General features: G+C 38.4%; 1 protein-coding gene across 1 annotated transcript; it reads right to left on the reverse strand.

The window, feature by feature from the left end:
- Positions 1-69: 69 nt before the first annotated feature.
- Positions 70-16,453, reverse strand: npas2 (neuronal PAS domain protein 2). Its single transcript, XM_079486200.1, has 21 exons — positions 16,043-16,453; positions 15,743-15,799; positions 14,683-14,837; positions 13,986-14,077; positions 12,558-12,647; positions 10,852-10,975; positions 10,028-10,141; positions 8,269-8,387; positions 8,047-8,129; positions 7,109-7,215; positions 6,781-6,928; positions 5,716-5,797; positions 5,501-5,627; positions 5,314-5,417; positions 5,154-5,225; positions 4,809-4,967; positions 3,585-3,749; positions 3,309-3,499; positions 2,774-2,863; positions 2,460-2,670; positions 70-2,277 (listed from the first exon to the last, which is right to left on the reverse strand). The coding sequence occupies exons 1-21, from the start codon at positions 16,114-16,116 to the stop codon at positions 2,101-2,103; spliced, it is 2,541 nt and encodes an 846-aa protein (XP_079342326.1). The 5' UTR covers positions 16,117-16,453; the 3' UTR covers positions 70-2,100.
- Positions 16,454-17,197: the final 744 nt, after the last annotated feature.

A 17,197-nucleotide genomic window follows, 5' to 3' on the forward strand; every position in this document is an offset into this window, starting at 1 on the left:
GCGTCCGGGAGTTTCAAACCTTGCTGTACATAACTAAAGAAATGTTAAGTATCATACAAAAATATTTTTCATTTGAACAGGCTTTTACTAGTATGAAATGTCTCTTGCTAATACAAGAAAACCTGTTTACAAACAAAAATATTTTATACATAAGTATAAATTACAAACATTCTTGTTTCTTTCCATTGCACAGCATGCAGAAGAGCACATATTGTTTATACTTAACAGATTTTTCTCAGTTTTACAAAAATAATCAGTACCAGTCTTTACATGTGCAACGTTTGACAGGACAGAGGAGAGCACAGCTTTAATTCCCTACAGAGAAGAAAATAATTCCGAGATGTCTGGATGTTTTTCTTCTACTCTTTTGTAAGAGGTAAAATGTTTGACTATTGCGTGACAAAACAAAACATAAAAATGAAATGAAAAGGAGACAAAAGCAAAACATTCTGTTTCATGAAGAAGGTCAAATAAGTGCATGTTTTTGCTAATATTTGAGATGCATTTGTGAGCCCAAAGTTACACAGGAAGCTGTCCATATTTGATATTAAAGAAATAATTCACCTTCAAAATAAAAATTACTTACCATGTTGTCATTTCAAACCGGTGTGATTTTCTTTCTTCTGCAAAACACAAAAGATATTCTGAAAAATGTTGGTAACCAAAAACCGTTGGTCCCCATCGACTTGCAAAACCAGTGCAAGTCAATAGTCACTGACGGTTTTCTGTTACCAATATTTTTCTAAATATCTTCTTTTGTGTTCTGCAGAAGAAAGAAAGTCATAAAGGTTTGAAATGACAAGAGGGAATGTAAATAATGAAGGTGAACTCTTCTTTAATTCTGCGGCCTTGTTTAAAGTCATCGCATTAATCACATTGTCTTAAATCATTTAATCTCACACCAAGTTAAGCGTTTTCTCTGTATAATACTGAAAATGTGATTTTCACATACAGTTTCAATTGAAAAAGAATAATTATCAAAACAAATACCCGACACATAATTTGCTGGGCTGATATTGACAACATCACTACAGTTTTACTGTGTGAACATGTTTCAGACATTTGTGACCCAGATGGTCCACATGACAAATGAGAACCGTTTGTGTAGAGAGTCAACACGCTTTCCCTGTAAAACAAGAGTTTTATAAAAATGAGTTTGCAATGTATTTCTGTTCTTAATGAGCTTTCATAACTCATGCAGAGGAACAAAATGCACAATAGATCTAGGAATAAAGGTAGAAAAGTTGACCCAAAAATTGTTCTTAAATATTTTGACGTTATTCAAGTTTCTATATGTTAATGTTAACATTATGTCTGTCTTGCCATAGAGCTAGAGTACAAGAGAGGTTTGACCCTGTTCTGCACGTGGTAACAGGCTGCCTTACTGTAATTAGAATGTTTGGATCTTTGCTGCGACTAGCTCCTCCCCTCCAAAACAACTGGACACACTAAACTCAACAGAAAAGGATTTGTTGGGTGAGATCTGTGCAGATGAGCCTTGCATAATGCCGTTTTTGACTATTCTGTTTATTTGGGGGGGCGGATTCTCACTTAACTTGTGTAGTTACTTATTTTTGTATGTGATGACAAAATGTGACATCACTCACTGCTGTTCTATCATCCAATGTGTGCTTAACTGTCAAGCCATTTCTAGATGCCTTCATTTTGTCTCTCTTCCAAATAGCACAAACTAGCTGTAACCAGTGTCAAAAAACCTCCATAGAAACGAATATAACCGCATAGCATCTTAGCATCTTTCCAATCCACTTCGCATCCAGTTCTTAATATCGTCAATAAGAGCATCTGTTCGACTGCTCAGGGCTTCAATGCGACCCCTGCCTCCATGAATAACAGATGGGTCACTCCCCCTCTGGCTTCTCCTATGCATCCCAGCATCTGTGGGCGGTCTGGGCAGGGCAGAGCCTTGGGACACCATCGCGTGCTATCATGGGGACTTTGAGGGACTTTGGCTTTCTCGATTTGGCTCTGGAGCGAACCTGAGCCGAGAGTTCCTTCCCATCATTCCGTTCACTCATGCCACAGAGCTAATTGCTCAGCATGCTTTCTTGGCAAACTCTTGGCTTCTCCCTGGGAACGGGGCTACCGCGGGAGCATGTTTCTGTAGTCCGACAGGTTGCCGGACTGGGTATGATGGTGCTGCTGCTGTTGTTGCTGTTGTGGTGGCTGTAGGTATCCCAAGGTGCTTTGCTGTGGAACATTGGGGGTATGGAATAAGGCCTGTGTGGGCGCACTGTGGATCAGACCCTGAGGCTGCATCTGCAGAAAAAAAAATCTTTTGGGTAATTCATGAGCTGATTCATAAAATAAAGGATGACATAGAATTTGAGACTCATGAGTCATTCATATGAACTGTAGAGTGTGACTCAGTTAAAGAAGCTGTCGTTCTGCTGACTAAAAAGACTTGTGACTCATATTGAATAACTTTGTGGATTGTTTACCTGAAAGAACTGGTGAGGCTGCTGTAGTGGTAAGCTGTGCGGCGTAGCTGACGGGTGAGGCGTGTAAGTGGGCGTGGCCTGGTGGGTGATGAAACTATTATGGGGGATCATGATTGGTGAGGTGAAGACGGGGGAGGGGACAAGCACAGCATTGCAATTCACCTGTTGCACTGGGAAGGGTGAAGCCATCATCTGCTGGTCCAGAGGATATCTGTAAAGCACACGCGCACACAAGAACACACACAAATAAACAATTCATAAACTTTCACAAAATAAATTAGATTTTGAAGCAAAAACCACTAGCACACACTGACTTGGTTTGTTGAACAGCAGAACTGCATTGGGAAGATGCTCCCCCACTGCTGTCTGGTACAAGCGTCTGCATTGGCTGGTTCAGCAGCATCCTGTTTATGAGAGAACATGGCCTATTACAATCAAAGCCAGCTCAACAGAAAATTAGGTTCCGAACAGTACATGGGTCCAGATCTTGGCTTGTTTCTGATTTAAAGGAACAGTACACTCAAAAATGAAAATTCCTTCATCATTTACTCACCCTCACCTGAATGACTTATTTCCTTTGCAGAACAAAAAAGAAGATATTTTGACATTGGACCACTTTGACTTCCATTGTATAGACATAAAACCACTAAGACATTTCTCTAAATATCTTCTTTTGTGTTCCACAAGAAGAGTCAAATACAGGTTTTGAACGACATGGGTGAATAAACTTTAAGTTTTAGTGAACTATGCCTTTAATACAAATAAAACACTTAGGTGATGGAGATGCTTCTCCACTCTCAAAAAGCACACGTGTTGTGTATTATGTTTTAATGCGTGTTGTGTTGTTACCGTAGCTGTGCATCCTGGCTGTAGTCGGTGTGTGTTTGTCTTTGGCAATGGGTGTCGTGTTGTGTTCTGTGTCCGTGATTTGGAGAGAACATCATTGGATTGCTGTAGAAGGGTGTGGTCACACTTGTGTGTGTCTGCATTGGAACACTGACAGCCTGCATCTGTCCACTCTGCACCAGTCTTGGCTGCACCTAAACACACAAAAAACAACTAAGATTGTTTATGTGAACATGTATGTGTGGTGTATAAGGTCTCTTTATATATGAGTAAGTGTACCTGAGAAGATGAGCTACTCGGCTGTTCTCTGAGCAGTGTGTGAGGTGAATGTGAGACACAGTGTTGAGGTTTGGGGTGTGTGCCATGCTGGGTCGGCCTGCCTGGACCCTGCTGTTGCGGACCTGAAGCAGCAAACTCTCCCTGTATAGGTTGCTGAAGTAGCATCTGCCGACACATGAATCCAAACGCCATGTTACTGTGACTCTTATTTAATTTTTATAATCAGATCAGTTCAATAAATGCTCTGTGTTTTCAGAAAATGTACACTACATATGGCCATGAGTTTGTGTGCCCACAAACAGTACACTCATACAGTATGTGCTTGTGCATTGGGATTAACAGGCAGTTTGTCTCCCCCAACAGTTTCCACATTGCTGAGAAGACTTTTCGATAGATGATTGAACACAGCGATGGGGATTTATTCCCTACACAAGAGCATTAGTGAGGTCAAGCGCTGACATTGGCCGATGGGATATCATTTACATTCAACATCAAAGGTGCTGTGTGTAATTTTGTAAAGGCTCTTTTGACCGAAATGCCACAGTAAATACATCAACAACTACATCTTCAGAGTTACATTATATTAAAACCTTACATAATAAAGCGTTATGTTTTTATTTCACATTTTCACTAATTTATTATAGTTTACTAAAACTAAAACATTTCTGTTAATTTAAATAACATAAAATATTGGCTTGAATACTATTTGTTAAAACAAAAAAACTACCCATGAAATAATTACCTAAAAGAAAACTTATTAAACTCATAAAGCAATAAACAAGCAAATAAATAAATAATAAAATGCACATAACAAACACTCACCATGAAAACTAAAAATATAAATAAAAGCTAATTTGAAATATTGAATACTTAAAAGAAAAATATTGCTGCTGTAATTCTGAAATTTTGATCTCATAATTTTTTTGTTGGCATAAATCATTATTATTAATCACCCTTAATGTTTTTCACTAGGTTTTGCACAATATCTAACCAATAACAATTGCATCCATTTCTCACTAAAATCACTCAAAAATGTTTAGTGCGATTTGCTTTCACGCCAATGACAGTTAAATTTAGGGGAGAGACTTCTGTATTGCTTTCTATTTGTACATTTTCATACAATTCACATCGTACAAATTCATACCAATAAGCCATTTCGTAAAATAGATATTAATTCCTCTTACATCGGGCTCTAATAATGCATGCATATGTGATTGCGTGTACCTGTAAGTTAGCGATTTGTAGTTTCTCTTTAATGTCGTGCAGCTCTTGCTGCTGGGTTTTAATGTCAGCCTGTAGGATGCGTGTTCTCTCTTCCAGCTGTTCCTTCAGTTGATGCATTACGCCTAACTGAGGCTGCTGGAATCCGTACAAAGCTTGTGTCTGCAACCCACACACACAGAGAACTCTCACACACTCCACTTTACACAGAGCCAAGAAAAGCCACAGAATTCTATTCTAAGATTACAACCGATGCTAAACTGCAGCTATACTTACACACCAAAAGAGAAACAGAGGAGAGGAAACAGAGGTATGGAGTGAGAAATAGAGGGGTTGGGGGAGACTGACCATGGTGGAATGTTGACTGCAGGAGGGGGAGAGAGACGTATGCTCAGAGGAGCTCTGCCTTTTAATCAGGTTCTACAAACAAACAAACAAAGGAGGATTTCAGATACACACACAAACTTGCTTTCACACATTGCGAGAGTTTGTGTATGTGTGTTTGTACCTTTGATCCGCTGTGTGGCATTCTGCTGGATGCCTTCTCTGGAGCAATGGAGGCAGATTGCCGTGATGACATGCATGGCTCTGTGTGCCTCACTGAGGAGTTTGCTAAACACACACACAGGTTTTCTTTCATATGGTTTTCTCATGTAAATATATTTACACACCGTGAGACATGCTAAAGTGCTCACATGCCGAGTCGGACAGTGCCGTGTGCGATGATTTTCTAGAGCTTTGCGGCGACACTGATCGCGTGCTGCTGATTCTGTCCCGCGGAGCATCCAAGGGAGGACACATGTCTAAAAACACCTCCTGCCCCTAAAAACACACAAACACATCTTTGAATGGTAACAAGTCCCAGTTAAGATAAGCTCATAAACATGTGCAAGTTTGTGTATCTTAGCACCTTGATTGAGGACGTTGCCATATCAGATGAGGTTTCCTTCAGTCCAAATTCTCTCCTTCTCTCCGCTCGGACTTCAGCATAACTTTACAGAGAGGGGAAGTACAAATTTAGCAATTTTGTGTTTACTTGTAACTTGTTTGTCCATCAAGAAAGGACTCCAGATGCGTTTTGCATCTGTGTTTACTTCCATAATGTGTCATACTTCTGAGTGAAACAGGATATTTGACTAGACAAAAATGGAGGGCGGGATTTCTTCCACCGGGAAATGATTGGATCATAAAGTGGGTGTTGCAGGGCAAAAATGGATGAAGGAAAAATTTAATAAAAAGAAGTGATTGGTAACGTTAGCCAGAAAGAAAGCCATTTAAAATTCAGAACAAATGACATTAGGATTAAAGATTGAATTCTATTTTATACTTTGGAATAATGTGCACTAAATAATCATGCACAATGATATTAGGAAAGGGATGGGATAAATGGTTTCATATTATAACATTTTAACTTTAAAGGGATTGTTCACTTAAAAATAACGTCATGTCATCATTTATTGACCCCCATGTTGTTTCTTATTTTGAGAAAAGTTCTGATTATGTGTTAAAAAATGTAAATGGGGGCCTGTGTTGTTTGGTTACTGACATTATTAAAAATATATTATTTTGTGTTATGCAGAAGAAAGAAAGTCATGCATGTTTGAAATGACATGAGGATGTGTTTGATTAAAGAATTTCATTTTTCAATTTAACTTTTCTTAAAGCCAAACTTTGAAATCCGTAGTAACGCAAACTGACCACTAGGTGGACAAAGAGTATTAAAAACACTTACATTTTTGCAATTTCATGAACCATTTATTAAAAATGAACAACTTTGATTATATTTCAATGTTCTATCCTTTTAATACAAATATGCAATTCAGTGTTAAAAACATTTTTGAAGCATTTACAAAACTAAAGAGAGACATGAAAATGGCATCTTTTTGAAAGAATGTGTGTTTAGCTGTTATTTTGATTGCGGTGAGCTGTGGTATGAGCATACTTTCCATATGTATGTAGCTGTGTGTGTGTTTACCTGACCACGCTGTGTGTGCAGACGATAAACTCTGGTTTGGAGTTCCACTGGTGGTATGTGATGTAATAGTGTGTCTGCAACCAGATCCACTGCTGTCCTTTAGTCAGGAACCGATAGTAACATGATTTTCCCTTCCCGCACTGCATCACTGCGATACATACACACAGATGCAAGATCAACAGTCTCCGGAAAATTCTGAGAGTTTGTTTCTGTCTTTTTTATCATACTCTGTGATTAATACAAACATCACTCTACCAAGACAGTAAACTGACCTAGTTTGGAAAGACAGAAAGCGAGAGTGAGCGAGAGACATAGAGATAACACTTACATTGTTTATGACACTGAGCAATGAGCTCCAGGTCGTCCACATGGTAGTAATCGTAACCCGATGTCCCCAAAACCTCAAAGGGCAGGTAGCCAATGATAGGAGAGGCCCTGTAGAGAAAAACACACACACGCTTGAAACAGAATGTCTACTCTCATTAAAAGCCAGTACACCCGTAATTTTTTATGCGCCGACCCTAAACACTGCTGCTTGTCCTTTAATCCACCAAACAATGTGCACTTCCTCGCTTAGTCATGTGACCCGGAGGAATAAAACAAACATCTTATGAGGAGCATGCAACGCCACGTATCGCATGGCAACCAAAGATTAATAAAGTATATAAAACGGCTATGATCAGTCTACTCATCTAAGTACAGAATACTTTTTGGTATTTCAAGCTAAATATGCAAGTCAACTACAAGCCAATGTCCCAAAGTGTACGTCTGTCAAAACGCTTTCTTTGCGGCAGGACTATCTGTTTAGCTGTACATTTTCTTGAAAACAGTCATGTTTGCAAGTCGACTTGGTGACAGTAGCATTCCAGGAATGACACATTTCACCTTTTACAAAGCAGCTTGAGCGTCCATTTTGAGATCTGTAGGGAACAGGACATCCAGTTCCTAACCTACACACACACAGTTATGTAACTCTCAAGGGGTCAGAGACGCATTCTGATTAGGTAATATGTACCCGGTAATTTATGAATGGCCACCACAGGAAAAAAGAGATCCCATTAAAATATCTGCGTGAGAAATGACGACATTTCTGCCCCCGCAGCTGGCCCTGGTACGGCGGAAAGGTTGAATTAGCAGAAGTAAATGGGTCAGCAACTGATGAATGAATCAAACCAATGACATCATCAGAAAGAATCATGAACTCTCAACAGCCAAACCAAGAGAAGATACGTTTGCATAATTCAGTCACAGCAGCGTTTGACACACCTGTGATCCAAGAAGAGAAATTTCCATTCCAGACTGTGTCTTGATGTGAATTCATCACATACATCCTCCACGTTACATAGATCCTTTAAAACAGACACATAATATGACTTCCTTTCACATAATGGTGAATACATGTAGTTTGTATGTAATATTGATTCTGTGCGTACACACGTGGGTATATAAGTGAATCAATGTGTGTATTCGGAGGAGGTGCTCGCTTACCTTCAGAAACTGCGGGGTCACAAGTCTCACCGTGGCTACGAGACAGATCTGCTCTTCCAGTGAAGACTGAAGTGTTCGCGGGAATGCCAGCTCATACCCGTTTATAGAGGACAGAGGCACTGTAAAAAAAGAAACACACAATTTGACTGTTTTTCTATAATTAAAGGTGCCATGTGTATTCTTTTTTGAGTATCTATTGACAGAAATGCAATGTAATATGGGTCATTCTACAGAATTCGTGCAAACGGCTGTCCCACATAATAAAAAAAAAACACATTTAAAAAGCATCAAGTTTACTTAGATCCTGCTATCATCTATTGAAACCCAGAATAATATTTATAATATCAGTAAGATTAATATATCTAATTATAATTTATTGGGTACTTTCAATTTGGAGATGGGTGTCCCGAACCCAAACCCTGAAATTTCAACTTAGGAAAAAAATATAAAAAATGTTTTGCATTTCTCCCAAATGTTTTAAAAAATATATTTGAGATGTTTTAAAAAAAAAGAGAAATTAAATTTTTTTTATTTTATATTTTATTTTTAAATGTAAAAATGTGTCCCGGAGTTTTATGTCACTACCGAAACAGTGTATGTTTTAGTCCATTGGCTGAGACTGATTTTAGCCACACCCCTACATTTTAGATCAATAATTATTACTGTGTCCCTCTTTCTAATAGCTACAGCTAATTTTAAGGAACGACAACCAAACAAATTTTTTCTGCTAATGAGTAAACTGTTTTGGCCATTATTCCATAAAATTTAGTTTTTATGTGTGTACGTCTGTTCAGAACTGTGCTTGCTAACCATGTGCAGATTAGCATCTTTGAGCTAGTAAACCAAAAATAGTTTCGGTAGTGAGAGAAAGGAACACTTAATCCTTTATTTGGAGAAATAAACATATGTGATACAGTATGTTAGCTGTAGGTTTTCTATTAGAAATTTACTGTCAGATGTGTGTCTGCCAATGTGCTGGTTGCCTATGTGCAACATAGTTAGTTCTTTATATTAACAGAAAAGGTTGAAAGTCTGATTCAGCTGTGCACATTTAATATTGTGATCACTACCAAAACATTACCATCACTACTGAAAATGTGTATAGGATGTTTTATCAAAAATAAAGCATATTAAATTATCAACTTAAATGTTATAATAGTGTTTGGTTCAATGTATATATAAACTAATGAATCCTTAACTTTAAAATCAGTGTGATCGATTGTATGCCTTTTACAAAGAAAGTTTATTTGTACTGAATAAAAGTGTACTATGTATAGTTCTGGTCCTACAAGCCAATTGGTCAAGCCATAGAGGTAAACTAGGTAGGCCACCGTGATCTCAGTATCAGCCATTAAAGACCTCTATAAGTTAATTGCAACACGTTAATATAAATTCCAGAAAAAAAAACATCAAATTCAGAAAGATTTACAATTACTGGATGTCCACTGACGGTGCAAACATGGTTTTGTTCACAGCATGTTTGCCAGATTCTTCAAAATCAAAACATGATTTAGATTTTCAAATCTTAATGTGACATCGCAATGACATTCTACAAGCAAATGAGGAGATGGCGCAATAATCTTATCGAATGCAAATGTTCCCACTCCGAATGGACAGCAAGACAAACACACAAATACACGCTCACTGAAAACGCTGTCTTGCGCACAGCATGAGATGAGAGCCGTATGATTCAACAGATTGTGCATGAATCAGCTCGACTGGTGTTGTGTGTGTGAGTCGGCCTGATGTAAAAACCCACCATCGTTATGAAACTTAAAATCTCCAACGAATTTGACATATTCGTAAGTGGGTGGTTCTTTTGGGTCAACATTCCCTCTCGCTAAATGACAGCAGAACTCGATGTGAGTCTCACCTGATGATTAGAGAGAGAGAGAGAGAGAGAGAGAGAGAGAGAGAGAGAGAGAGAGAGAGAGAGAGAGAGAGAGAGAGAGAGAGAAAGAGGAAAATAAAAACAGGAAGGAAAGACATTGTTAGCAGCTATAAGAACAGAGCAATTCAGTTGTCAAGACACACATACACTCAAGGTTGAGTTTAATGGTCTATTATGGCTGTGGCCACAGTGTGCCTTTGATGATTAGCCTAAAATAGAGTACAATGACCTGACAGACCCTGAGCACAGTGTGTGTGTTTGTTTGTGTGGGCACTGAACTAAGTGTGACCAGTATGAACAGGGCGATCGGCCAAGATCAATTCGTCATTTTCATTCACTCGACTCTTAGTCAGTCGGTTTCTTTCTACCGGTCTCTCTCTCTCTCTCTCTCTCTCTCTCTTAGGGATTAGGGTCAGGGTAAGAGCTTTGTGTGGGATTATGAGAGTGTTGTAACAGATAATCTGTATTACAGTGCACATAGAGAGACTCTATAATTAGACGTGAGTGTAATCATAAGAGCACATTGCAGTCATTTAATAACAGAGCACTCACTCGCAGTATATTACAGGCGGCCAATCATAAAGATTCTACTTTGTCATTTTGATGGGGTCATCTGAGTTTTTGTGAATATACCGTAAAAAAACTTCGACTGAATATGTTAAAATGAGCATTTTGTGTGTTTGTATACTCACTGCTGTTGATAAGGTCGATGGCAGAAGGCTCTGTCAGAAGCATGTGTGACGACAGAAGTTTATACACCTCTCCGTGCTCTCGCTCCGGCAGAAAGTTCAAAATGTTCTGGTCCACCATATCTGACTGAGACACAACAGTATCCATGGCAACGTCACTCCCCGCTCCATCAGCACTACACAGTGCACCACATTTCCCACGTTTATGTACAACCTCATTTTTATGTGTTACCCATAAAACCTCAAAAGCTTGACGATTGTAGTCCTACAATATCTGAGTAAATCACAACCACTGTAAAGCATTATCGCTTCGAAATCATGAGACTATTAGGGCAGTCAGAGTAGATGAATCCATAACAATGGCCAGACATGACCTTAAGAGCTTCCTGACTGCAGGCTGTTCCCTTGCTCGACAGGGGTCTGCTAAGCTCTTCTTTAATAAGGTCAAAGGGCATGACGGTAGGACGGTGATGCAACTGACCATTATAGGAATATTACGAAAGTAGAAGCAGAATACATAAACAGTTTTATTGTAATGTGGATGGATTCAATTTTTTGTTTTTTAGCATTAGGAAGAGAGATACAGGCCGGAAAGAATTAAGAGACCATTCCCAATATTCACTTAAGCAGCATTTCAAGATGGCCGTTCCAGTCCAGTGTCTGTTAAATTTCAACAAAATCAAACCTCAGGAGTGACGACAGCAACGTGAAAGACTTGTGATCGAACTGAGGTTATTACATAAAAAATCATTTTGGAACTTTTAAAACATGTACAAATATTACTGTTGTATTGCTTAAAAGTGAATATGAACATGCATTCTTTGCAATATTTGAGGTCTGAAAAAAATACAGAGCATCTTTTCTGCTATCTTGACCTGTTTTCATTTGCTTTTATATGCAAATAAATGCAAATAGAAACAATATTTTTATTTCATTTTGGTATAAATATTGTTAGTAGTTCACAGAATGAAACAAAATCTATCGTGTTACCTGAACATATACATATACTGTAACTGGAAATTTCAGAAAAACTGAAAATGGTCTTTGAAACGGTCTCTTAATTTCTCTATCGCAGTATATTGATTCTGGTTTATGAATTGACACACCCGGCTGCTTTTTATTTGACTTTTTCTATAATAAGTGAAGCAATGTAATTTGATTCAGATTAAAAAAAATTTTAGAACATCACCATAAGACAAGCATTTGACATTTCATGATTTTTAGACATTATACAAATACAGCATTTAAAGTTTCAATTAAAAGTCCTCAAAATATGAAGCGATTTCTGAGGGCTGTTGTCCACAGCCTACAGAAAATCTGTTGTGTGTGGGCTGTCTTATCTAAGTTTAGAAAAGCATGACAATTACATTACTAATATCATGATTTTGGCAAACTAATTATTGAAATGCAGCATTCATCGCTTTGTGCCCCCCCCAAAAGACTTATAATATTAAACTTAGAATTTGAATTAGACTAAAAGATATTTAACTATACAATGCTGGAACATTAATTCTTTTGATTAGTTATTTTCAATGTTTCTGGTGTTTATTGCACAAAACCTAGGAACATTTTTACATTTCACAAAATGCCCCAAAAACTGTGGCCCCCTGCATCGCTCTTGGGCTACAGCCCCCAGTTTGAGACTTCTTAGTTTTTTGCACTATATTAATACTCTTCCCAAAGCCAAACCAAATCCGGTCATGACTTACCGGCAGATGACCAATGAGAGAGGAGACACTGTCAGAAACATATATAATGTTCCCATCTGTAGTAAGAGCTATCAGGAATCCATCCAATGCCTGCAATAACAAATAAAAAAACTATTTTATTATTCAGCCAATACTGTCACAAAGAAATAGTCCCCCAAAATTGGCATATATCATATCCCATGGCTACACGTCCTGTGGTCTAAGAAAAGTTTAAGTTTTTTGCAATGACACCTTTAATTCTTCTGTCTGTATTCTATTCATGTCCTTTTTTATCATTTCTTTTTTGTCATGTAAAGCTGCTTTGAAACCACGCAACATTGTTAAAAACGCTACATGAATAAACTTTTATTCCAAACCTCAATGTCCAGAGTTTTCGAGCCTTGTGGACAGGGATCGTGACAGTACCATGTCTTGTGTGTATGTTACGTATTCTGTGGAGACAGCTGACATTGCGTCAAGTGTCCTCCTGTCTCTCGTCTTTGCCCCGCCCCCTTGTTCCCGGTATTCTTCCCATTAGTGTTCATTCCCATCACCTTCCCTTAGAAATTGTTAGTGTTCCCAATATCTAGCCCTAGTTCCCTCTGTCCCGTTTCGGTTCATTGTTTGTACTACGTACTATGTAAACGGTGTTGTCCCTACCCCAAAATCATTCGTCCAACCCTGTGAGTTCCTCATCTCGTTCCTGCCTTGTCTTGCATGTCATTTGGATTATTATTTATCGTTTTGGACTCCCTTGTTTTACTCTCTTTTCCCCCAGCGGAAAGTGTTTGTTTGTATGTTGTTTAGATACGTTTTTTTTGTCATAAAACCTTTCTGTTATTACAGAGCGCTTGGGTTCTGTCTCTGATAAACCGTGACACCGATATGCACAACTATGACAATGCTGATTTTAATTTGAGTGAACTATTCCTTTAAGAAAATCCAAAGAACAATCAGAGGAATTGCAGACAGAGCAACAACTTTATTCACAACAAAGCAAGTAAATAAATTCACAAACTCTGTTATGCAGCTGCTTCCAAATGGATGTTTGAGTATCTCTTGGGACAGAGGAGCCAGAGTTTGTTTTTGAAAGGAAATGTTCATGTGTGAATTTTTCCTTAATGTGCAACTTATTCAAACATTCGCTATAAACAGCTCAACTTTTGTTTTAAGATATAGGAAAGAAGTGTACAGGTATAAGACTCCTGGACTATTTCTGCAGTCAGATTAAAGAAATATTTGTAAGAGTTCTCTTATTTGTAACACACATTTAACTTTTCTTCAAAGTAGGCTACACATTTTAGCCAGAAGCAACTCTGTAAGGCATCTCACAGCCTAGTAAAATACACGATGTGTTGACAGTCCAGAACTTAACTACAGCTAAAGGGCAAAGTATTCCCACAGGACTAGGAAAATACTTAAAGTGGATTAGGTAGACATGACGGTTACCTCCAGCATTAACTGGGTAAATTCCTCATTGCTCAGGAAAGAGGGTTTCCAGTCCTGCCGGACCTCACAGGATTCCGTTTGAGCGGTGATCTCTGAAAAACATAAAAGCGGGGAAAGGTTTTGGAATGCCGTGAGAACATAAAGCGCAATTGTGGAATTCTGGAAAATGGATTCTGTGGGCCGAGTTTGGATGGAACGGATAAAATGGAAAGAAATGGAAATCAAGCGGCAAGGAATTCTGGGGGGAAGCTGGACATGACAGAACTGTTTATAGGAGTCACTAAACGTCCTGCTGACGGCCTGACAGCTGTGGCCTGGATTCAGACAGGATATGGAACTAGGCCCATTGCAGAGCAGCTCCTGGTACACAAAGGTGTTGAGGCACGCTTAGAAGCATGAAGCAGTTTGCTCATATATAATGAATATTATTACTACAAATGAAGGCAGTGAGACATCACCAGTTTAATATGATAGTACACCTCATGACTGAAAGGGACGCACGCTTAGGTGAACCAAAGCATTTAATACAATGTATATAACAATGTAAAAGACGATAGAAACATCAATTTCGATCAAATTAAAATTTTCTCTGTGGTTCAAGAGGGGGGGGGGTTATTTTTGTTTTTTATGACCTTTATCGAATGTTTAACACCCAATATCATTTGTACTACAAAAAAAACATGATAATTTCCCTGACCTTTCTGTTTCTGCAGGAAGTCAATGGTTTTCTGCAGGATGGTGGATTTGTCCATCTTGCGAGGGTGACCTTGACCCTGCAGCATGGTACAGAGTTCTTTAATAAGAACATTGAACTGGTCTCGCCTCTTCTTCTCTGATTTATTACGGGACGCCCTGTGGAGAGAATGAGAGAGAGATGACGCTCAAATTGTTTATGACAGAGTTTCTGGGTATCTACTTCAAATGTAAAACACAATATAACCATAAAAGTATACAAAAATGCTATAAAACACATGAATAGGTTATTTTTACTAACATATGTACCCTGAAACTACACCTATACACAAAGAGCAAATGTGTGACTGTGGTGAAGATAATGTGTGTGCGATTTCCTCAGACAACCTTAGATAACTACAGAGAATTACGGTGAAATGGAGCACATCTTGACCTGATTACATACAGTAGACATTTTAGCAAACCTGTATTGTACATGATTGGTGGGAATTAGCTGGGGCTCTATATCAACAAATGAATGTCTGGGTCATAACAATATTGTGATTATTTTTTAACTGTAACACACAGAATTTGTTTATTAATTTGATTTAATGCATTGCATAATTGTTTTTCTACATATAAAATAAATAAAAACAAAGGAGTAAACTCTCTCTGTTCTCAGATGATGCCAATCCTGGGGAAACATACAGTCAAGAAAAAATATTTGGTAAAGATACAATAGTTATATAAACACCTTTGAATGCAGTGCAAAGTAACTATGTTTCCATCTTATTATTTTGCTGATGATTATTTTTCCTCACTCCATTGAAGAACATGTGTGACAAATTAGCTTTTTAAAAAATCCATTAACCCCTTGCCATTTCCTATCATGAAGAATTCCTTTATTTCGAGTGAAAGGAAGCGTGACAGGCAGATGTGGTAGGTGTGAAAGCGAAAGTCTCTCAACATAATTAAAGTTCACAAGTTTTTGGTTTACTGCAGTGTTTTGCTATCAACAAATATCCCACAATAATGTGTAATGTAACAATGTAGTGGACACACACAGAAGAGCGCACACAAAGTACCTCTTTGCTCTGTCCTTCTCATCTTCATCCATTAAATCATCCACACAACTGCTTGTGCTGCAATCATAGCAAAATGTTGTCTTAAAAGCTGATAGCATCACTTAGAATAACAGTTACATAAAAATGAAACTTGTCATATTGCATTCATGAGCTTGCATTTTGTAATCTCTTCCATAAGTCATGTTTAAAACTTGGTACTATTCTACATGGCTTCCTAAACTAACTCCAATAACATGTGGGTCAACATTAACAAGTTTCAGTTAATGGGTGAACTAATGTATGACAGCAGCGTATACTCACTCCCATTCCCTCCGGCTGGACGGACAAAGATCTCCGAACTCTGAAAGGTTGTCCATGCTCACTCCTTCTCCCATTCAGGCCGTCTGTGAAGGCTGTTGTGTCCCATTCGTGTCTTCTACGCTCAAAACACCCACAGAAATCCTAATAGAGGCCGCACGCTAACCATCGAATGCGAGTGGTTAGCCGCAACTAACAAATCTCCAATGGCTAGCAGCCGGTGTCCCTCTACTGATGACTGGTAGCCGATTCCTGCTGCTCGTCCTTGCGGCTTGCCAGTACCAAAATGCCAAACACTAGCTTATCATCAAGATACTGTCAATTGTCACTTTTGGGTTCACGGTGAAATTTGCTAATGCGCACATCTAAAACTCCGTTCTTGCTCCATGATGTTAGTTGTTCAGACTACATAACCTGTGAAAGAAATTAAAGTTTGTTATAGCTGGTAGTCATGTCCATTTGTTAACAATGAATAGAAGCAATTGCATTCACTTAAAAGCTTAAGTTATGTAAAATCACAGGCTGTGCATTTGATAAATCTAAGTTTGACAAACAGAAATTGTTCTTTTGCACTCTTACAGTAACCAAAAGCAAAGAAAGTGTTGATGGTCACTGCAACATAAAACCTGCTTATCATCCACTTTGATGTGTCACAGCACTAATTTCTCACGCTAAACTCAGCCACGATGAAGTTTTTGGGTGTATCAAAGCACTTTGCTGTCTAATTATTAAAATCATAAATCTTAGTCCCCTCATTAACCCTTACGCTTTAGACAAGCACTCAGACTATGCTGCTTACTCACTTTACAAACTTCTGGATTAAAAATGTTGAATGCTCCATCTGATGATGAAGCAAATCAAAAGCGTGCGGCAGGTATCATGATGACACCCTGGCTTAAACTATAATGCAGTATTGGCACAACCCATAGGAAACATTGCATCGACAAGGAGTGCCGTGACCTAGAAACATCCTTTACACCGTCCTCTTTATAATCCAATACAACAGAGAGGAAGAAAGAGAAAAAGAGGGAGAACGAGAATCAGTTAGGGAGGGAGCATTGTGTTAAAGGTCCAATGTGTAATTTTTGGGGGTATCTATTAACAGAAATGCAATATAGAATACATAACTATATCTTCAGGGGTGTATAAAGACCAAAC

This window comes from Barbatula barbatula, assembly GCF_947034865.1.
Source record: "Barbatula barbatula genome assembly, chromosome: 2".
Lineage (NCBI taxonomy): Eukaryota > Metazoa > Chordata > Actinopteri > Cypriniformes > Nemacheilidae > Barbatula > Barbatula barbatula.

What these genes read in the sequence shown, in the direction of transcription:
- npas2 (XM_079486200.1), bottom strand. Translation starts at nt 16,116, where the DNA reads ATGGGAGAAGGAGTGAGCATGGACAACCTTTCAGAGTTCGGAGATCTT. An exon ending in GGCACTGTCCGACTCGGCAT is followed by an intron (nt 5,418 to 5,500) that starts GTGAGCACTTTA and finishes GTGTGTGTTTAG; the next exon opens with CAAACTCCTCAGTGAGGCAC. An exon ending in AGCCTCACCAGTTCTTTCAG is followed by an intron (nt 2,278 to 2,459) that starts GTAAACAATCCA and finishes TTTTTTCTGCAG; the next exon opens with ATGCAGCCTCAGGGTCTGAT.